The sequence below is a fragment of the Rissa tridactyla genome, chromosome 1 (genome assembly GCF_028500815.1).
Source record: "Rissa tridactyla isolate bRisTri1 chromosome 1, bRisTri1.patW.cur.20221130, whole genome shotgun sequence".
Lineage (NCBI taxonomy): Eukaryota > Metazoa > Chordata > Aves > Charadriiformes > Laridae > Rissa > Rissa tridactyla.
The window spans coordinates 50,458,604-50,481,615 of NC_071466.1; the positions used below are offsets into that span (position 1 = coordinate 50,458,604).

A 23,012-nucleotide genomic window follows, 5' to 3' on the forward strand; every position below is an offset into this window, starting at 1 on the left:
TGAGAACCTCAGAATGAGTCATTCTCATCTGATGCGCCACTATGGGTGAACGTGTTTTTCTCTGTTTTTACCCCAGGAGGTCAGAAACAGATAAACATTTATAGTTATAGGAGAAAGAAATGAGAAGAAAGTCACAACATTTTCTTGCCAGAGAACGGTGCTTTGGCTTCAAAGGAACAGAGGGCAAATGGGCTCATGACTCATAATTACTTTAAGCAGGTGCCTATTCGGTATCATTCCCCAGGTCCCCAAGATGTCTTCTGTGCCATATCCTACTTCTTCTGGCCCTTTGGAGATAAATATCTAGGCAAGACATAGGTTTGGGACGTAACCACCTCACAGAACAGAGTGAGGAATAGTGGGACGTAACAGCCTCACAGAATAGAGTGGGGAAAGGGCTGAGGTGCCAGCACTCGCTCATGAGCTGGACACCAAGTTATGCCACCTCAGAAGAATCACATAATTGTCTAGGTTGGAAGAGACTGTTAAGATCATGGCATCCAACCATTAACCTTACACTGCCAAGTCCACCACCACTAAATCACATCCCTAAGCATCACATCTAAATGTCTTTTAAATACCCCCAGGGGTGGTGATTCAACTGCTCCCCTGGGCAGCCTGTTCCAATGCTTGATAACCCCCTTTTAGTGAAGAAATTTTTCCTAATATCCAATCTAAACCTCCCCTGGTGCAATTTCAGGCCATTGCCTCTTGTCCTATCACTTGTTACTTGGGAGACTGACCCCCACCTCACTACAACCTCTTTTCAGGTAGAGAGCGTAAGGTCTCCCCTGGACCTCTTTTTCTCCAGGCTAAACAACCTCAGGTCCCTCAAACGATCCTCGTAAGACTTGTTCTCTAGTCTGTGCACTGGCTTTGTTGCCCTTCTCTAGACACGTGCCACAATCTCAACATTTTTCCTGTAGTGAGGGGCCCAAAACTGGACACAATACCCGAGGTGGGGGCCTCACGGGTGCCAAGCACAAAGGGAGCTGAGAATGGCTGCCAGCACCGTCAGTGGCTTCATCACCACACAACATACACGCCCACGGCAGGGCCAGTCCCTCCAACACCCTCGGCCTAGTGGATAGACGGCATGCAGCAACCCTCAGTGCCTTCAGCAGTGGCAGACAGCAATGACAACAGGCTAGACCACGGCCTCAGCAGTCCCGATGGACACAACGGGAGAGGAGGGACGCCGGGGCGCCTGGCGGAGGTGGGAAGAAGACGACAGCGCGGCCCTCCCCGCCTGCGACAGCAGCCGAAGCCTCCCTCAACCCCGCGCCGCCCGCCACAACATGGCGGCCGCCGCCCGCCCTGCGCATGCGCGCCCGGCCACGCCGGGGAACTGCCGGCACCTCCTCTGTCGGGGGCGGATCCTGGTCTGGCTCCGCCCTCGGGGTGGGCGGGGGGCGGCCAGGCCGGGCCGGGCCGGGGCGGAGGCTCTGGCAGAGGCGGCGGGGCAAGGGCCCAGGGACGTAGGGCTGGTTGGAGAAGCTGCGGTCCGCCGGGATGGACCACCACCAGCCCGCCAGCCGCTACCGAGTGGTGAGTGCGGCGTCCCCGGCGAGGTCCCCGCTCCCTCCCTCCGCCGGTCGGGGCGGCGGGGCGGGGGCGGCCCTTCCCCCCACCCCCCCGCCGTTCTTTTGGGGGCCCTGGCACGGACCGCCTGGCGTTTCCCCAGCGCCGGTACGGGCCCAGGCGCCGCCCCGTCCCCTCCCCTGCCCCGGTGGTGGTGGGGCTCTGACAGCCGGGCCTTGCCCGGGCGGCCCCCTCACCCTTTCCCACCCGGCAGCCCTGGCGCCCGGCCTCTGAGGGGGCGGCCGGCTTGGGCCGCGCTGCCGGTCTGCACGGGAAACGGCCTTTCCCCACCCTCCGGCTCCCCCTCGGCGGTCGGTGCCGGCTGGGAAGGGGGAGGGCGGCGGGTTTTCCCCCACCGCGTCCCACGGCGGTGAGGGAGTGGCGGGCCTCGGCGGGCGGAGGGGGCGGTGGAAGCGGGGCGGCCGTTCGCCCCCGCCTCGCTGGGGAGGGGTCGGGTCGGTGACCTCAGGGCAATACCTGCCTGGCGGCCAAGCGGCGTTTCTGCCCTAAACCCTTCTTATTTGTGGTAGCTCGCAGCTGTCTGGCTCAGGGACGGGGTGTAGTGTGGGTTGTCATCTGGAAACCCGTGTGTGTGTGTGTACTGGAAACCCGTGTGTGTGTGTACTCGCACACACGTGTACGCTGGTTTACAGGAGATTAGATGCAGGAGACTGTCAGACGCAGAAGACTGACCTTCAGCAAGCCTCTGAGTGTGTGAACAGGCACAAACACACGCACACACACGAGCGCCCTCGGGTAAAGCCCAGTCTTCATTGAGTCCAGTTTAAATCTCCGTTCTTTCCTTCCTGCACCTCACCACAGAAATAATCATTTAGGATGCAGAGGTTTTCCTCCCGCCCAAATTGATTGTACTGCTTGTTTCTCGCAGTCATTAGTTTAACATCAGTTATGTTCATCTTGCAGTCCTTGCCTTCATATCGATTATCCTCAAAATATATAAGCTTTTCTGATTATTGGTTGCAAAAATTACAATTATACTCAAAATATCTAGGCTTTTCTGGTTATTGCTTGCAAAAATTACTTAGGTGCAGTCAGTCTCCCCAGGAGTTTCAATGTTATCCTTCAGTTCCTGGTACTTCATGGCATTGCTACATATGTAAGGTTGTACTATAGAAGTCTGAAATCCTTGCTACTGCCTGGAATTCAAACTTTTGCTACAATCCTCTACCTAAATCCTGAATTATTTGTCTTACTGTGTTTTACAGCTTGAGCAGTGAAAACAATGTCCACAGTAGTAATAGTTTTTACTTCTGTGCATATGTAGAACTAAAAGCTGGTGCTTAGATTATTCCTAGGTTATGATCTGAAAAATAGTAATAGGAAAACCCTTGGACTAGGTTTGGAATATTTATTGTGATAGTCTTACAGTGTGGGAGATTTCTGTATGCTTTTTGGACGAGTATATACTGGGACTGTCATATGGCTGACGAGCACACCTAGTGCCCTGTGACTTCTCAGGAGTGACGTATGCCTTTAGGATATGGTAGTCGGTCGCCAAGTGCTTTACGGGTCAGTGCTTTCCAGCTCACTTCTTTTCCTGCGCCACCCTACCATAGCTTGGGATCAGCAGAAGTCTGAAAGTCATTCTTTCTTCTTTGTGACAGAGAACAAAAATGTTGGCAGAGCGTTTTCTTAAAAGCCTGCAAACACCAGCTTGCCTGAGGTAACCTGGGTATGTTTTAAAAGGCCTTAAAAGTATATGCTATTAAACTTTAGGGAAATTTTAATTCCGCTACTCAAAGGAGTAGGAAAAAACATGGTAAAATGGAATGAAGAAATAATTTGCCTCTAATATTTTTATGTTACATTTGATTAGGAACTTCCAGCTGTGATGCTGGTGCCTAACTTTGGGTAAATGCTCTTTTGTGCGGCCTTCCAAAAGGGCTAATCTTAATATTCGACAGCAGGAGTTGGCCTAGTCGGTTCCCTGTGTATATTAAACTTTGTGGTCAGTTCGTGTCACCGAATTTTGTTAAGGAAGTATTCTCTGAAGCCTTTGCGATTATAGCACATGAAGTGCCATTGAGTTTGTTGTAAGTCACAATGAAAGTGCTACCTCAATCTCTGATGTACTCCAGAGTTTAAAATATGATATTACTGATCACTATCCCATAGGAAAATGCATGTGGTTTTATCTTCTCTCTGTTATAACTGACTGCTAGACATTGAGATTTTTATAATGTTATTTACCCACTGTATTGGATCAGAGAATGGAAGGGACGAGGCGATTGCAGATACACTTAATTAGCACCTGATTATTCAAGCACGTGATCTTAAGTGTTATGATGTATTTGCTTACATAATGGCTATGAGAGGTAGTAAGCAATAGATTATTGCAGATTTTATGATTGTGTCCTAATTTTGAAGGACAAAATACAGAAGAGAAATATGACTTAACGTGCTTAATATCGCATTAGTTTTGTGAACATCCAACTCCCTAGTGCTAAGCTGATGAAATCTGACCAGTTCTGCAATGCTCACTGTACGTCTTTTTTTTTTCTTCTTTATGAATAGTAGCAAACACTTTTTTGTTTCTTTTTTTTTTTTTTCCAATTGTACCAATTCTGCCTTCTAACTGATTAGTTTTGCTGTATTCAGGGCAAGATCTCTTCTAAATAGAAAGAATTATAGATGTGTACATTATTATCGAAAGAATTACTGACTTGCATTTCTGTTCCTGGCAGTGACAGTAGCACTTCACCGAAGTTGAAGGGGCTGTCTCGCTGCTGCCTCTTTTTATTTGTCATTTCTTCAAGTAAGTTAAACTAAAGGACTTTAAGAATGGCAGGCAATTTATTTTTGAGCTTTAGCACAACAAGACAGTTTTATGACTTCTTACGAAACAGAAAATGTCAGATCATAAAGCTAATCCTCAGCTTCTCTTGTTTTTTATCTCCATTAGAAATAGCACTAAAGCTTCATTCTTAATCTTCTTCTTTCTTGTGTGTCTGTGTTTTAACTAAAGAACAGCTTAAAAATGTTCAAGCCAGGCTACTCTTAAAAAGCTGGCACTTGGAATTGCAGCAAAGTGAGTGAGTGTGTTGTGGGCAAAGAGCAGGCGGTGCATGAGCTTTACGTAACTGTCTGCCGCGGGCATGTGTGGTTTGTATTGCTTTCTGCCCCTCCTCTTCTGTCCTCTCTTCATAGGGCAAAAAGACAGCTAATTGATGGGTAAGAATTTGTCATGCTTCCCTGCAGGAATATGACATCAGAAGTAAATTAGCCAACCTTTGTTGTCTTGTTTTACTTCCTTTTTTCTTTTTTTCCCCTTAGTCACTTGCGTGCTGCAGTCCTGTTGGTAAATGTGCCTTAAATGTTACATTCTTTACAGGTACAGTCAGTTCAGTTGGGTCATTTCCTTGTTGTTGTATTTTTTCTTTTTCTTCCCCCATTTTGCTTGTTGTTGGATAAGGGGACTCAGGCATCAACTTCAGGAAAATTATAATAAAAATTCTTCAATCATCATTTTCCTGATTCTTTTTACCTTCTAGCTCTTTGTCATCTGACCTTAATTTGTGCATTACTGTCTTGTCTGAAATGTCTGCCTCTAGTCCAGCTTATTTGCAGAAAATGTGATTTGAGTCACGCTTTGTGAATCTACATTGAAACAAAGCAGAAGAAATGCAGCCGTTTTCTGCAGTGCGTAAAACTGGGTGAGCAACTAAGTATTAAAGCTCAGGATTGCCTTTTTTTTCTGTGAAATGTGATTTTTCCAGATAACTGAGTCATGAGGGAAGATTTCACGTGCATATGAGTGATTTAGGCACAGAAATCCCGTTGAAAGCTGCAGAACTTACATGCTGAACTGCTTAGGCATTATGATTAACTCACTGCTCTCCCCAGTGTTTCTTGATTAAAGCTTTGGGTTATTAATCTGGGGTCAGGTAGTCATCAGTCTTTGATTTACAGGGTGGTCAGAGCTAGATAGGTGAGTGGTAAAATGGGGAGGTAGCAAACTGGGACAGATGGAGCCAAAGGCAGCAGTCCACATAGATGTCACTTCAGCTGCCACTGAACTTGCTGTGCCACTGTAGCACCAGGGTTTGTTGGGGTTTGTAAGCGATGTGTGATGCAAGACTCTGAAACAGCAGCCTGCTATTTGTAGAGGGATAAAGAAATCGTGATTTTTTTAAAAGGTCTGTGAATCTTGTATGAATGTAAGCTGTGTGTGCTTTTTAGAAACAGGGTTAAGAGATGAAAATTGCTCCTGTAAACACTTTATTCCAATCCATTTGCCTGTATAATGCTACATGTTGTGAGTAGCTTTAGGAATATCTCGGATAACGCTTAATTTTCTGTGCCTCTTTGCTTTCACTCTCTTGACTCTTTGCTTTCACAATGTTATCTGGTTAAAAACCTTAATCAAAGTCAAGTTGTCTTTGTAGGTCTCAAAAGCATGAAAGTCAACCTACGCAGGAAATGGGCACAAAGAAAAATCTCTTCCTCCTTTCTTTTCACAGGACTGAGCCTAATAGTGATCGGCAAATAAACCCCCAAATATTGTTTATTCTACACCTTTGATATAAGTCCCCTAGCTTATATCTAGCATGTTTTCTATATTTTCATATTTACTGTCTTTGAAGAACTCTTAGTGTTTCCAAACAGATTGAGCTAATTTATGTTAGGGAAATTCTGTTGCTTTCCACAGATCTAGTGGCGATGTTGTAACTGGAAGATAAAATACTGCATCTGGAGGACTGTGTTTTTCGTGCATTAAGTGATAAGCTTTACTGTTGCTTGTGACAGTTGCACTGAACCTCTTCGGTTTTGAAGTCAGAATTTTTCAGCATACTGACTTTTTGCACGTGAAACACCTAGCCTAGACCTTTAATAGTTTAGAAGAGCAAATGGGGATCTTCTGAAATGAGGTAAATTACACTTTCGAAGAATTGGCTATTCTTGTGTCTTAATTGTTTTTTGGAATTCACTTATAATAAACATTAGAAATTTTGAATTTATTTCTGTAACATTTTTACCTGTGACAAATTTGGCTATCAAACATAGTGGGTTTTTTTTTTTAAAGAATAGCTTTAACATTTTTATAAACACTTTTCCCTATTTTTTTATGAAGAATCCTGCTGCAAACGAAGAAGAGAAATTGTAGATGTTGAGGTATGTTTGCAGATATGGTAGTGATACAGTTAGTGCTTAAAGTAATACATTTTCACGCTTTTGTCACTTTTTAGTTAAGTTTTCAAGTACTTCTGTGTTTCATGTGAACAAGGAAATAAACCTCATGTCGCTTTGTGTGTTCCTCCTAAATGAAGGTGATGAGGTACCAAACAGATACAATCCTTTCTGTCTAGTTCCCTTTGTAAATTTAAAGCAGAGTGGTTTAACTTTGTGTGTTGCCATCACTGGCTGGTTTTTGGATCTCTCTTTCAGAGGGCCACAGATACAACACCAAAGCTCTGTGTCTGATTCATAGGAAGAAATGCTGGCTCACTGGTACAAGTGGAGTAACTGTGGTTACAATAGCTTTCTGGTTCTTCATGTGGGCACAGGTTGTGGCATGTGGGCAGTTTCCTTTCTTTTTGGCGTGGGCACAGAAGGACATAGGGTGTTCTTTTTATTGGCCCTGCATCATAAATTGGTTTAGTTATATAGGGCACCGGTTTTACCATACTGAACAAAATAAAATGAGTAGTAAAAATCAGCAAGGCTTACCTGTGTTGTTCCACTTGGGTTTTTTCTCCAAAGGTATAGGCTGAGGCTGCACAAGGGTAGTGCAGGAGGAGAGGGTAGGACTGTCCTTTCTGATGGCAGCAAGCTCTTGGCGTGGCTGAGAAACAATGAGATTTTTAGGTTCTCGAAAGACGCAAAAAGCCAAAAGAAAGATGTACGTGATCACTGAGTGAAAGATGTATGTGATCAGTGACACTGAGTCATGTAATGTAAAAGGACAGCTTCAGGCGGTGGCATGCATATGTGCCACATCTAGTAAGTCTTCTAATCCTATTTAAAAAGGCAAAAGTTCAGTAACAGGAATAAAATGCCTTCAAATAGCAGGGTTAGCAGAAGCCAGCTGTGATGTGGCCAAGCTATATGTTCTTTTCATGCTACTTTAAAAAAAGAGAAACTAATTTTTTGTATCTGAAAAATACGGTAGGAACCTCATCAGGCTAATTTCAGAAACCAAGTGCTACTTTAATACGAAATGTTAGTAGCTGTCTTCTGGATGGGGAAAATGAGGTACTTTTGACAAATGGCTAACTCTAGGCTTATTTTGAAACTTTCTTCCCAGTGACAGTGTTGGCAAAACAAGGAAGATGTGGCAACTGGTAATGTCATCACACCTAACTTTGTGAGACCTCAGTGCTCAGTTTACAGTCATAGATGTGAACATTGTGTTGAGTTTGGTAGCCTTAGACCTTCTTCTAGACTTCAGGTGTGTCAGCTACTTCAGAAAGAGGAATGAATAAATGGACGTATACCAATGCACCCACGTTAGACAAGACATTTTCAAATGGAGAGAAAAGTAATCCAAAGAAATGATGAGTAAAAAAAAAAAAAAATTAAAAAATTGGCAACTTGTTAGGTTGGGGATGCACTGCCAACTGTTCCTACTGACATGAAGCTATTGCACAGCCAAGACTGTGGGTTTGAGCTGCCTCAGGCTTAGGTCTCCCACTTCCTGGACAAGTGCTGTCACAGCTAGCCGATTTTAGTAAAACGGGCACCCCCTTCGCCAGCTGTGTTTTCAATGAAAATGACTAACTTCTTCTGTTTTGTGGTGAAGTCATTTCAGACTCGCGCAGACAGGGCTCACAGCACATGTCAGGATGCGGATGCCTTACGGCTTTGAGATTTACAGTGAAAGTGGAAAATATATTTCCATTTTAACATTTAACTGTTTATTCCATTTAAGCATCGTTTCCATTATCGCAGGCTAAGATTAGCCTAAAACTGATATAGTCTAATGCACTTCTCAGTCACTCTATAGCCAAAACACTAGATAGCCAGTCACCCCCCAACCCCATCCCTTGCTGTGCCTCCTCCAACTGTGTTTGGAATGGACAGAACAATCTGGAAGACAAGCCTCCAAATTTTGAGTGGTGTAGACACAACAAAATCTGGTCAATAGCCTGTATGTTACTTTATTTCTGTTTGTAATCCCATTTTTCTTTCTCTGGAGTTACTGTTCCAGGTGTTTGGCAGAGATTTGTCATCTTCCTTCTTGTAAAATGTGGCTTTCCAGTAAAAAAAAATAAAAGTTTGGTCTCCAACTATTGTATGATAACATATTCACAAACATAGTTTGTCCATTTTAGCTTTGAACAATATTTTACCTTTTGGCATTAATCCTATTAATGTTGACTGATTATTGTTGTAGGAAAGGTCAGAATCATGTCCTTGGTAAAGGTGTATACGTAGCTTGAATTATTGAATGTGTTTTTGCTTTTCCCTGATTAATCTGGAAAGGTTACATAGAGCAACCTTGAGGAAAAGTTATTGACGAAAGGATGCTTACAGTATCAGTTATCTCCTTATTGCAGAAAGTAAGAGTGTTGGCGGGGGGATGTTTGTTTTTTTATTTTTTTTATAAAGCAGCACAAGCTCATATTTAAGGATTGCTTTGGTAATGGTGAATGTAGTTAACACTTGCCATCTTTGAGGAGTGAGTGATGCCTTTGGTAAAGCGTGAGACAGTTGGGGTAAGAGCCCTCGGTGATACTGAGGCCAATTGTCTATTTTGATTGTGGTAATTGTCATATTTTGAAATTTAAGGGAAACGGTATTTAAGGAATGTACTGAAGCATTAAGACTCTTAATTGAAACTCCAGGATTGCGGTCGCAAAATTGACTTGCATCAAATGCACAGAATATATGATTAGGAAAAAGACTCGCACAAGCTGTATATTCTTAAAAACCTTTTCCAAATTCTAGAATGAGAGTGCGTAATTCGAACAAACAAGCAGGTCACTAAAGCCCTGCGGTGCTGGGCTGCAGCTGATGATGAGCGGTGTGGCCCATGTTCCTTTCTCACATACCTCCGTGTCTGTTACTGTTTTTTTTTTTATTTAGTTAGTTAGTTATTTTAATACTCCCTGTGGTTTACAGATAGCACTAGTTTGGTCATCTTGTACTCTCCTCTGAAGAGCTGAGCTTCCTAGACTGCTGCTTTTTGTTGTTGTTTTTGTTCAGCTGCCTTATAACCACAAAAACATGACCTGCCTCTAGACGGATGCATCATCTCTCCAGCAGCCGAAAGATCCAGAGTATTGTCCTTTGGGCCAAATATTTTGTAGGCTTGCTTTAAAATGCTTAGTCAACACTTTTTAGCTCTAACAGCAGAGTTGAAAAAACTCAATACTATCTGTTGAGACATAAAAATGCATTCTTCAGAGAAAGGGCCTTTAGTGTTTATTATTGTTGTGTGAGTTGTGTTTATCTTTGCTACTAAACCTTACTAAAGCTGTGAGTCCCACAGTGGATGGAAGAGAAAGAAGACCACAAATGAAAATGGGAATCTTTTCAGTAGAGCCTGTTCTTCTGCATGCAATGCACAAAAAGTGTGTTCAGCTGGTGTTTTGTATGTGTGTGCGGTTTTTAAGCTGTTGAAATTTCTGTCTGCATTATCTCTCTAATGATTTGATTTACTGATATCTTAAGATGAGGACTTTGAGTACTCCATTTTCCAGTTACTAAGAAAATGAGATATGCTGAAAAGTCAGGCACAATTGACCCTCTATTAAGAATAAAAAGGGTTGCTCTTATTGATTAATAATATCCTCTGATTTATGTATTATTTAATTAATGATTTCATTTTGGGCTAACTGGTACTGTAGAGTGGGAAACTGTTCCTGCTTGACTGGCTTTATTCAAATACACGAGCAATAAAACCTCTGTGTTGTCAATGAAGTTGAGACATTTCACATTTTTCTTAGAGTTTTACTGCAGAATTTTCAAGGATATTTACTTACCTGTGATACAGGAGGCACAAACTTGAGAGTCATTTTTTGCCTACCTCTCTCAAATCAGGAGCTTAATGTGGAACTGTGTGCTCCTTCTGCAGTTCAGTTACCATGATACTTCTCCAGGAAAAAAAAACACCTATTTTTCTTTATCCCTCCCCTAGTAAAATGGATTTGCCATTTTTAGCATTTTCCTGCGTTGTCTTCATTAGGAAACATTGTGCATAAACCTTCCTACTGTACTTGGACTTCTAAATGAAACTTGCATAATACTTTTTAGCCAAGATGAATGTAGGCTAAAATGGAAGCCGGAACTAACTGTTGAATATTGAGTTTGCTCACGGTGACAGCCCTGTCCACTTCCTAATTTTACAGACTTTACTGTTCCCTCTACTTTTATAGTTTACGTGTTTCATACGTTCTGTGCAACTTTAGAGTGACTGTGATCTACTTTCTGTACTGATTCTATAAAGCTGCTGTTAACTTGAAGCCATGACCTTTCGACTTGCAATTCTTGGAGCTGTCACTGGTGGTTTGCTGAAGCTGTTTGTTAGTGGCAGCTGCCAACAAATCCTGATAAAACATTGTCTGTCATCAGGGAAGACAGTGAGAATGAACAGGAAGCATCATTGTACGAAACTCGGGCACTGTATGCAGTTTTGGGATCTCGCAAGAGGAGCTACAGAAGGTAAAGGGAAGCAGCCTTCTTAAAAGTGGTTCTGGAATGGGTGGCAGTAGTTGGAAGCGATCAACGCTTACAAAGTCACCAAGACAGTGGACAAAGCAGTCGCGGAGCCGTTGTTCACCAAATTGTGCAAGATTAAAACTGGAAAGCTCTCACTGAAATTTGGGTTGAGTCACAGAAAAGACAAGGAGAAGTGAACATATGCAGTTTGTTAATACACAAGATCGTTGAGGCAGATAGCACAGGCAGATTCAGGAACACAAATTCACAGTGAGTGGTAAAGAATTTTCACAGTTAACAAAACCATAACAAATGCAAATGGAATAGGCAGAGATATACACTTTACCAGCCATAATGTAACAGCCATCAATGTTGGAGGCATCTGAAGAAAATGGATGGCAAATAAGCGGCTAAGGCTGGTGTGCTGCCCATGTAGATCCTGATGATTGTGTTGGAGATGGAACACTGCCTTAGACTGACCGCTGGTCTCAGTAACATCCTTCGGTTTTATTAATGGGTCTGTATGATATACTCTTACTTCTAACTAGAAAATCTTCAAGGAGGAGAGCCTCGTTTTGTACTTGGTTTATAGAACTTAAACTAGTTGCTCAAGCTGTTCTCAAGTTACTATTTGACAAACAGAAGGCTATGTGGTAGTCTTTTTATAACTTCTAAATTCTAGAGTAACTCAGAGTTGCAATACTTCATAGTGTACAAGCTCTAGAGTTACCTTTTTACCATTTTTCTTTCTAGAAATACTGTTTTTATACTTGAAGATTTTAAAAATGGTGGTCCCAGCCACAGTCTTTATTAGTATAAGAGACTTCAGGTTTTTGTTCACGAATTTCACAACTAATTCCTGTAACCATGCAATAGGAAAAGCTCCTGGAAGCTATGCTTGATTTACAATTTTACAGTAAATACGAAGCATTTACCTGTTTGGATCTTGCCAAAATTCTAGTATTCAGAATTATTTCTGAATAATTCTTTAGTAGAGAAGAAAGCTAAAAAAATAATTGGAGAGAAATGGATATATTTTTTAAGGATAACTACGCTTCCAGTAGCCTTAGTCTCAGAATATTAACTTTTTTAAAAGAGTTCCCATATGGGCACATGGTATGTTACTGCCCATTACTAATAGCTCCACTTTAGCTGTTAATGTGGGGGATGGGAAAAAATAGGTGTCTTAGAAGCCATAGGAAATGAATGCAAATATGTATGTTGTGCTGGTAAGTGTGTAATTAATTGTTTAAATCTGGATTATAATCCCTGAAAACATGAAAGAACACGTAAAATGCTATAGGTAGGGTAGCTGTTGGGATGGGGAGAGAGATTGATCTTTATCTACACACACATATATATAGTATATATGTAAAATATAAATATAATTTTATATATATATGTAAATAAATATAATTTATTTCATTTTTTTTCCTTCACAAAGTTCTGGTCACCGTTGTTGGGTTTTTGTTTGTGTTTTTGTTTCTGTTTTTTTTTTTCCTTAATGTTCTTATAAGCTTGTTTAAAAACAAACCGAAAAAACAAAAACCCAAAACCAAACAAACAAAAAACCCCAAAACAACAACTTGAAAAATCCAATAGGTTAAAGATCCCTAGTTAAAGAGTACTGACTAAAATGATTTAACTATCACTTAAGTGCGGTTCATGTCAAACACTTTGAATTGCTATGGATCACTTTATTTTTACATGAGGAGTCTCACTTTGGCAGAAAAGCCTTTCTGTTGCAACATATTTTTCAGCAGCATTTGGTATAAATCTCTTTGGATTCTTTTTGGTAGAAGTTTGCCTCCAGAGGTTGTGGGTTTCCATGGCACCTAATCCTTATTTAGCAGACACAGTTGGTATTTCTACACAGCTGTGGAACGGCAGCAATGGACTTCTGTTCTGCTTTTCTGCTTCTACTGCAGCTTTTACACCTCTGACCTTCTAATGTATTGACTGCTGTTGAAAACTTTCTGCACAGATGCATCAAGGAGGGAAAAAAAAAAACAAAACCAAAAAAAACCCCAAAATCAAAACCACTCCACTGTCATGAAGGGCTGTTGCTAGATCTGGGTATGTGATAGTTGATGCTTGCCAAGTGATGGGATGGTGGGGAAAAAATGTGTATCTGTTCTGTGCAGTCATAAATTCTGATTAAATTTGGTTACTTTTAAATACATAAAAGCTGAAAATCTTGTGGTTTTGACTTTTATGTTTTACTGGAATGTACTAAAATGCCTTATAAGCTTAATTGCTTAGTACTTTAATAGAGTATTTATTCATCTGAAGGCTCCACAGTCTCTACAGGATGATGTTTCTCTGGAGCGCTGTGGCTGTGGCCAGAACATGTTTTAGAAAAAATTGCATTTGGTGCTGAACTGCAAATAGCTGCCTTCCTACTAGCTGTGAAATTAACGATCTGGTCTGCATGGGTTTGTGGTAAATTGGTGTTACAACAGGAATTTGAAGAAAAAGGCATGATGTTGTTGTAAACTACCTTATTGGTAGAGGATAAAAACTGATACTCAGGAGAAAGTTACTAAGTTAAGATGTGTTTTAGTTTGGTGTTTTCCCTCAAGAATTGTGAAATATTTCTTTCAGAAGCCATTGTGGATAAGTTTTGGGGATTTTTTTTCCTGATAAACCAGAAAATGAAAACATTCGTTTTGTAGAAGAATATATTTATCTCTTCTGCTCCTGTAATTCTTATCTAAGTGTAATTACAGATCATTGGTTTTAGTTTTGATTGTCCAGTGGCTGCTGGTGACGTGAATTAGGGCTGATTGATCTTAGCACTTGAATGGCATTTATGGGTTAATGGTATAGGTTTTATGGGTTTTTCTAAAAATAAAAAACTAATAGTCAATACCGTGAGCTGTTGAGACCATTTTATGTCATTCAGAAACAATAGAGATGGGGAAACAGAGGTCAAAGCTGTTTCCAACATGAAGTATTTTTGTAACAGGTTCAGAATTAAATTTTATTTCAAGATTTCCTTTGGTGTTTTTTTTCCTTGAAAAATTAATCCCAAGATTAATACTTAGCTATTTACAGATGAATAAACCTATTTTTAGACTACTCGAGGTGAAAAAACACACGATGTGGTTACAAAACAAGCATTTAATACACAGCCTGCGTTTGTTCAAGTGAAATTGTTTTTATGTAGGTAAAGAATTATGCTTTCAAGCCTCAGTCTGAGTAGGGCCTCATTTGTAGGGGCATTTTAGTACAGATTTACAAATCATAACAAGTAGGCAGGTCTAAAAGACCTCTGAAATTTTCATCAAATGAAAATATCAGGTGTAACGTAAAGAGAGGAGGAGCTTCCTGAAAGTTTAACTAAGATTATAGCGGTTTTCTTTTTAACCTGCTATTGGGTACACTTCTAATATTTCCTGTGGTAGAATTTCAATGGAATAAATACCTGTACAGCAGTATGGAAGATGTCACGAATCTAATGCAGAAATGCTGAAATACTTTTTTGCACAGGCAGTCGTGAGATGGGTCTTTTGTGCCCTTCCCTCCAGCACTAGAAGCTGAAGTAAGTAGATATTTTTGGTTGACCTTTTTGGCATAGTCTAAAAAACTGACTTTAGAAGACCAAAGTGTTAACTTCTGCAAAGTAAAGGTGAATCTCTCTTGTTAAGAGTGTTGCTTTTTGTGGAGGAAGTGTACCAACTGACTGGCTTGCATACAAAGGTTGAACTTTCATGGTCTACTTAGTTGTCTCCATACTTAAAGCATAATATTAGGTCCAGCATTATGGGGTTGCTATGTATTGTATTTGTTCTAATGCAATTTGAAACAACCCATGAGCTGGTTGGTGTGAGGTGAAAATTGGAGGAACCAGGCTTCTTCAAAAACATAATTGTCATATCACTTGAAAGGCTAGAAAGGAGGACACATTAAAAATGCTTGTAATTTAAGATTGCTAGTGAGAAGGCTGTGAAGCTCTGGTGGCCCAGGCAGAACCATCGCTACTGAAACTGAGGCAAAAGCTTACCCAAAGTCAGGCTTTTTCAAGATGAGTAAAGGTATGAAAGGAAACAGGCAAAGAAAGCTGACTAGATGTTTTTTGGCTGTTTTTTTTTTTCCTGTATGGTAGTATCTTCTGCATAATTTCATGCTACACTAAATAAATTATACAAATAGCATGAAAGTAGTGTATGTTTATAAAGGTCGTCTTTTTAAAATGCTTGCAACTTGCTGTTGAAGTTAATTATGTTGTGGTAATTTTACAGTGTACTGATTTCTGTAAATCGTATTTTATGAAATGGGAAAACAAGCTTTTGAAACCTGCATAAAATCAGGTAACAGGAACAGCCCGAGTGCTGTTTGCGAGTGTTACGCTATGACTAGAGCTAGCATGTGCTAGCTACTTTGATGCACTTTATCAGAAAACATCGTTCTAATTTTGTGTCAGTGTGATACAGATGACCTAAGACATCTTAATGTATCCTTCTCCTTTTCCTCTGTTTATTTTTTTTTTAATTGGCATATTTTAATAACTTGCCTGTGTTGCCACTCTTGTACAATCAGTCAGTTCACCACAAATGAAGCAAATTCTGTTTATCCAGGCAAGCAAACTTTTGTAGGTCAGACAAAACTACTATCTGCAGGTAAATGAAAAGCGTAAGTATAGAATGAGATCTTCCTCCCAGTTTTTTATTTTGAAAAGCCTAAAGAGTAAAAGCGTCTGCATCAGTCCCCTCAGCAAAGGCTTCTGCACTGAGCACTTCCTTGTGGTTCGTGTTCTTTGTAGGGTGTCAGCTGATTTCAGGCATTGCATCTGATTACTTTGGAAATAATTACACAAACAAAATAACAGGCTTCAGGAAATAAATTGCAGGAGGAGATGCAGTACTACTTTAAAGAAATTATTTATAAAAAAAAAATATGAAATAAAGGTAGCTGTATTTACCACAATATTTTTGTGCTGAAAGGTCTGACATTGATTTTTAACTTCTTCTGAAAAGCAATAGTGAATTATTGCTTTATAGAGCTTTTCTGGAAAAGAAACTGAAGTTAGTATAGGGTGAAAATCATATGAAGGAAAATAATATTTTTTTTTCCTATACTATACATTCTTTTTGTTATAGAGCTTTTCTGGAAAAGAAACCAAAGGTAGTATAGGGTAAAAATCATATGAAGGAAAATAATGGTTTTTTTTCCTGTACTGTATGCTCTTTAGTAGTTGCCATGTGGTTTTGAGTCATTGGTGGCAGAAGGGCCATTGCTCCCTGATTGAACTTTGAATTCTAAGTGTCCTAACATATATATATCTTGAGAATATGAGCATCGTGACTTTTCAGTCTGTAACATACTGTAGTTCGAGGGCTGCAAAAGCAGGGATTGAAATACTTCTGTAAACAGTTTGAGAGTAGTATGTCTAACAACAAAACATTCCATTTTTTTAATTGTAAAGCTCCATATAGTCAGCCAGGTGCCCTGCATACAGACTAAGATGTGAAAGAAAAAAAAATGTCTTTGTGTCCTGCTTTTAAAATGTGAGGGTGGGGGGCAGGGGAAGGTACTAATTTACAGTTGTCTGTAGTTTAATAGGTCCTGGTAATTGTTTTGACCATAATTTTGGCAAAAGCAACTGTATTGCTTACTATTGTATAATGGTTCATTGGGGGCTTGGGAGGGGGCTGGGATGATGAACCGTGAGTTCTCCTTAGTCCTTTAATTTAAAAAGTGGGCAAAATAATCTTACTATTGGAAAAAAAAATCTTAGATACAATTTCCGGACTTTGAATGTTAAATGCTGTTTCAGGTAACATTTGAGTACGTAGCATAAGTAATGCCTTGAAACAGAAGCGTTCTGTTCCCTTCTGAGTGTTTTTAGCTTGGTTTCTATGGCAATGGAACCTATGCAGAGTGTCAGGGCTCTTCTTCCCCTGTCTCCAAAAATAACTTCTAAATTTACCAGACAGCATAAGCCAAAATTAAACGGGAAGGGGGAGGCTCAAAGGTAGTCAGGTTCTTACTGGTTTCAAGCAAACTGGTGACTCCACAGAGGAGAATCGGTGCCCTGTGAAGACAAGGCAGTGTTGCTACAAGACAAAACAGTATAACCACCGCTGTCTACCTTGCTGGCATAGGCAAAATTTCCAGCTTGCTGGGGCAAGTTCTGCTGCAGTTGTGGGTTTTAATTGGTTTGGTTTGTTTTTTACCCCAGTTGAGTCCCCTTGGAGGAGCTGAAGTTACTGCCTTGAGGAGAGAGTAGGAGACAGGATGCTTGAACGAGAACTAACAAAAGCTGGTTTCTGTTCATGGAACAACTTGTGTTTATTATTCTAGCTGTAAATACTCAAGCTGCTTAATCCACTTCTTGTGATTTTTATGATGGGGTACTCTGTAAGGAGTCTTATGATTTTTCTTTAAGTTGATGCATTAGGATAACCTTGATGCCTTTCAGAATTTCTGAAAGGTCTGTATAGTGGAAGACAGGATGAACAGAAATGCTTGATCCCTGAATATGAGTCCTACAAAATAAAGACCTTTTGAATGCACTAAAGGGCATAACGGCACTCTTTTGTATGGAGCCCTTAGGATGGAATTTTTCTGTTTCCTAATTGCAGTTGCTGTAACAATTGAACGACTTGTTAACTCAATCTTTGAAGGCAAGAAGCCTCGTGTGCTTGTTCTTCTTCCACCCTCATGTTACTTTGACCATTTGTAACTATTATTAAATTACAGATAATTTGGAGAAAGGTAACTTCTCAAGAAAGCATGTAGAAGACACAAAATTAATTTCCTTGGTGGATTTTGGTCAAAGAGCATATTACTACTCAATGAGCTGCTGCAGATCTCTGCGTGTCTTCATGATAGTGACAGCACATACTGTGGCTTGGTAGGGACAAAAAGTTGCGGTGATTGAAGTGAAGGATGAAAGGAGAGGAAGAATGGAGGTAATGGACAGAAATCCATTACCTAGGCTTTACTTCTTCCTCTGCTTGTAGACCAGGTTGTTGTGGTGGGGTAGTCAGAAATGCATACACATCCCAAATGAGGGCGGATGTACCAGCCATTAGTGTAAAAGTATGCCAGTACTGTTCTGTTATTTGTCTCATTGCTAATGCAATCACAGTTTTATTTAAAAAAGGTTTTATTTTAGCTATATCCATTGCAATACTAGATTTTTCTTGTGAATTATAGTACTTAATTTAGAACCGTAACATTTATAGCTCTCAGGCTGTTTTTCTGACCTGCTTGATATTTTTAGAATTGAGTGTTTTGTCTTCTCACTTTGCTTTCTGTATCCCTAAATATGTTAGGATCTTTTGAAGAGGTTTAGTTTTCTTTGGCCTTAACTACTCTAAATTGCTATACGTATTTCTCAGGTTACTACTTCTTCTGGACCACTCACTAGCCATTAAATGACCTGATTGCTCAGTACCCAAAAACCCTCGATAACCCCTGTCAGTTCCATTGAAGGTGACTTCTCCTTAATAGTATGTGCTCGTGTGCGTATTGTGCCTGGGTGTGTATATATACTTAACATATGTGTGTGCATATATATGTAGTTTATAGATAAACCCTTTAATCTTTAAGCTGTGGTTCTTTGAATACAGTATTTGGAGGGATTCCTGAAAAATGATTAAAAATGCTTTAGCAAGTAATGTTATCACTTTTTCTAATTTGACACATTTAAAGAGAAGAGTGTGGTAGAAGCCATATAAAAATTGCAATGAAGTTGTTCTGTTGCTCTAACTTCTTCTGAAGCATTTTCTGTTTTCCCTTCAACTATCGTTTTGATTTACCTGCCTACTGTTGAAATGTCTTCTATGCTTTTAATTCCTGCTGTTATCCTTAGTTTTTCATTAGAAAGAAAAGCACGGAATTTGTAACCTGCAGAACTTGAACATGAGCCAGCAGCGTGCCCTTGCAGCAGAAAAGGCTAATGGTACCTTGGGCTGCACTGGGCAAAGCATTGCCTTTAGGTGGAGGGAGGTGACCCTTCCCCTCTGCTCAGCATTGGTGAGGCCACACTGCTATGCCCAGGTCTGGGTTTCCCAGTACCAGAGAGACATGGGCATACTGGGGAGAGCCCAACAAAGGGCAACCAAGGTGATGAAGGGACGGGAGCATCTCTCCTGTGAGGAAAGTCTCCAAGACCTGGGACTTTTCAGCCTGGAGCAAAGAAGGCTTGGGGGGGAAACTCATCAGTGTACGTAAATCCCTGCCAGGAGGGTGCGGAGAGGATGGAGCCAGGCTCTTTTCAGTGGAGCTCAGAGGCAGGACCAGAGGCAATGGGCACACAGAGAAACACAGGAGATTCCCAGGTTCTCGCTGAACATCAGGAAACACTCTTTTATTTCTTTCTCTTTTTTTCAGCATTTTTTTATTTTTTTATAATGTCAGTGTGACTAGGCATTGAAACAGGTTGCCCAGGGAGGTTGTGGAGTCTCCATCCTTGGAGATACTCAAATGCCATCAGGACGTGGTCCTGGGCAACTGGCTGTAGGTAGCTGCGGTTGAGCAGGGGGGTTGGACCATATAACCTCCAGAGGTCCATTCCAACTTCAGCCATTCTGTGAACTTTGATATGCTCTGGATATAAAAGAATTTTGGTATGAATGTTATGCTACTTAGCAAAGAATTTAGCTTGCTTTCTTCTGAGAATATGCTTTTTCCAGTAATCTGATTGTACTTTGCCTAATATGAAATTAATACAGATATATTCTTAATATTTTGTTATTAAAATTATGCTTGTTCATAGAAACTAGCACTTTCAAGTTACAGAATTATTTTTTTCAGATATGTTCAACTTATTTTCTGGGTTTTAAATATGGAGCTTCAGTAGCTGCCTTCTAGGCATCTTATCTTGTAGTTCACACTAGTGGGAACTAGCACTTCTTTTGTTTAATGCTAGTACTCTTCTTAAAGTTTGATTCATATTTGAAACACTATCAAATTAGCTAAAATAATCAAAAATACTTCTCTAAGAAAAGATGTTAGTTGCTGGAAATGTTAGTTGCTAGATCCGAATTCCATGGTTTTAATAATGTTCTTGTTTATTCAAATTCTTATTTCTGTATATGCTTAACTGGACATGTCCTTTTAAAGCTGCATTTTAAGAAAACGAACAACCAAACAAACCAGCAACTTAAAGTTTTATAGGGGAAGGATTCTTTCTAGTCTGTAAAGAACAGCAGATTGTTTTGAAAAGTCACAGAATTTGAATGGAGAAGCTCTCTGACAAGATCCAAGAGTATAAAAATCCCAGTTATAGAAGTAGAAATTTGTCGTGTTTTTTATTTCTTTTTGTTTAGTACAAGAAAAGACAGTGTTGCTCACCTGTTGTATTTTTAAATGGGTTAATACATTTTATGAATGTATTAAGGAGGAAAAAAAAGTCTAACAGTGTTCAAGTACTTTACAGTCAGCATTTTCCCATACAGTAAACCTTTATAAAAACAGGTTTTAAAGGCTCTGTGAACATGATTGATGAGAAGGAATCCATTTCTGGGGGAAAAAAAAGAAAAAAAAGGCCATTTAAGATTAGCTGTTTGCTTAAAAGGATTTAACTGGACCACTTAAAGTAGTCACATGCAGTTTTGTAAATAATTTTTGGTTTTGTTGCAGAGTAATCTCTCTTTTTGAAGACGGTTCTGCAAGTACTAGACTGTCATAGAAAGTATTGCCTGAACGCGTCTGAAATTTGTGTGTTTGTCTTCTAAGCTTCACAATGAGGATGACCCCTCAGAGTCTTCAGCGGCTGAGCAGCCTTCCACGTCTACGGAGACTACGCAGACGCCCCAGACGGCAGCCTTATCTGAAGCAGATACTTCCCCTCCACCTTACTGTAGCATAGCTGTAGAAGCAGCTGCAACCTCAGGTATTTTTCTTACCTAAGAGCTTGTCAGGGAGGAGTGTGTATGAATCAGCACTTGGTTCAAAGTAGTACGATGCTGCGGTTTTTTGGGGTATTTTTTGTTGTTGTTTGTGGGTGTTTTTTTTCCCCTATGCACACAATTGCAGTAAAAAGCTATGCTTTCACGCACAGCCCTTTGTCTGGCTTCTTCAGAAGAAGCGCACTTCTAAATTACGCTGATTGTTCCAAATTACTAGACTAAGTGGATGTTCATTAATTAGTGTAATAGGTTTCATTTAAGTCTGCATGTAGTTCAGTTCCACATTTAATCTACATCATTGAGTAGTGCTCCATTATTAGACCTCATTAGCAATTTTCGTTACCTCTTTATGAAAAAAAAAAAACCACAAAACAACACAGCACTGATTTGTCAAAACTCAAACTTCTTAAGTGTGTGCCATTGTTTGGTGAAAATATTGACATGAAAAGATTCATTTTCCTTTAAAACTTGTTGTGGAAAATGAGTAACAGGGGTTTCTCTCTATATTTATTCACTGCTCCCTTTCTTACGAGGTTGCGACTTTTCTTTGGGGTATGGGACACTTAACAGCAGGCGATATCCAAGTCCCCATTTAAGCAAAGTTGCTTGGATTTGCATCTCCCATGTGCCAAATAAATATCTTAGAAGGAAGCTCTACCCTAATTTTTTAAAGTTGGTTAAAGAATCAATTTCCTGTCCCTCTCCTTTGAGACAGTGTTTGCAAGTAAATACATAGCTATGCAGAATTCTCTCTATATATAACAACTTTGTGGTGGTGTGCTGACAAATCTTTTTACCATGTGACCTGTGCTGACAAATCTTTACCGCGTAAGCTGTCTTGTTACGAATTACTGCTGGGTGTAGGAGGAAGCTCAAGGTGTGTTTTAATTAGCTTTTATTCATTTTGTTAGTAATTCTGTTCTATATGATGATGTTTTACTATTTCGCTGTATAAGAATTAAATCTGTTGTCCGTTTTGATAGAAGGAACATTTTTAAAAGAATGAGGTGAAATTGAAATCTTGGAAAAAACAATTTTCACAGAACAACTTGAGTTAGCAACAAGGCCATGCTAATAAAAATACAGCATGATTTTTACTGGACTTAAGTAACTGATTGATGTTGATAATTAAAGCTTTTTTTCTTTTTTAGGATGTTTCTATGCATGCGTTTTGTATGATTTGATTAAAAGCCTTTGGTTGGAATGCCTAGGGATGTAACTCAACAAATGCGATCTTTTTGTTAATAAATTTGTTGGCTCCTTGCAGCATCTAGATTCAGGCTTCTGCCTTGAATAGCAACTGAAAGCCCTGTTCACTATTTTATTTTATAAATATAAAGGGATTTTTTAAGACTTCACTTGAAATACAAATATGATCAATTTCAGCCTCTGTTGAGAAAAATATACTTTAAAGCTCAGTAGTTATGTGCATGTAAAATTTAGTATTCTCGCTTAAAAATGCGTAACCTCTTTATTTTGAACAGAAACACACAATGAATTTTATCCTGTACCACCTCCATACAGTGTAGCTACCTCTCTTCCTACTTATGATGAAGCAGAGAAGGCCAAAGCTGCAGCAATGGCAGCTGCTGCAGCAGAAGTTGCCCAACGAGTAAGTGATACAATTCTGCTTTGCTTCAATTTTGTGACACACGTTAGGCTAATCTAATTATTTATAACAATTGGGCCCATATTATGGCCTGTTTATTAAAATAATAGTGGGCTGGTGATTTAAATGTTTTGGATGCTTAGGTTTTATATAGATAGTTTAAATTAGTTGTAAAGTACTATGAAAAGTGTATCATCTTCACTCTTTTCTGAGGCATAGCTGCTGTCTAAAAATCTTTAAAAGCCAAATTTTGCCCTGTTTTAATAGTTTATCTGGTGTTTTGTCATCTTTTAATTAGATATCCACTACTAATGTTACTTTGTAGAGTTATTGCTGAT

At 39.9% G+C, this 23,012-nt stretch overlaps 1 protein-coding gene across 3 annotated transcripts in view; it reads left to right on the plus strand.

Annotated features, from left to right (window-relative positions):
* Window positions 1-1,410: 1,410 nt before the first annotated feature.
* NDFIP2 (Nedd4 family interacting protein 2) overlaps window positions 1,411-23,012 on the plus strand; it is a 44,665-nt gene continuing 23,063 nt past the window's right edge. For all 3 annotated transcript variants that reach the window (XM_054201979.1, XM_054201969.1, XM_054201989.1), the window contains exons 1-3: window positions 1,411-1,548; window positions 20,893-21,049; window positions 22,550-22,677. In XM_054201979.1, coding sequence (XP_054057954.1) covers window positions 1,513-1,548; window positions 20,893-21,049; window positions 22,550-22,677 — 321 coding nt within the window. In that variant the 5' untranslated portion in view covers window positions 1,411-1,512. The remainder of the gene's footprint in view (window positions 1,549-20,892; window positions 21,050-22,549; window positions 22,678-23,012) is intronic.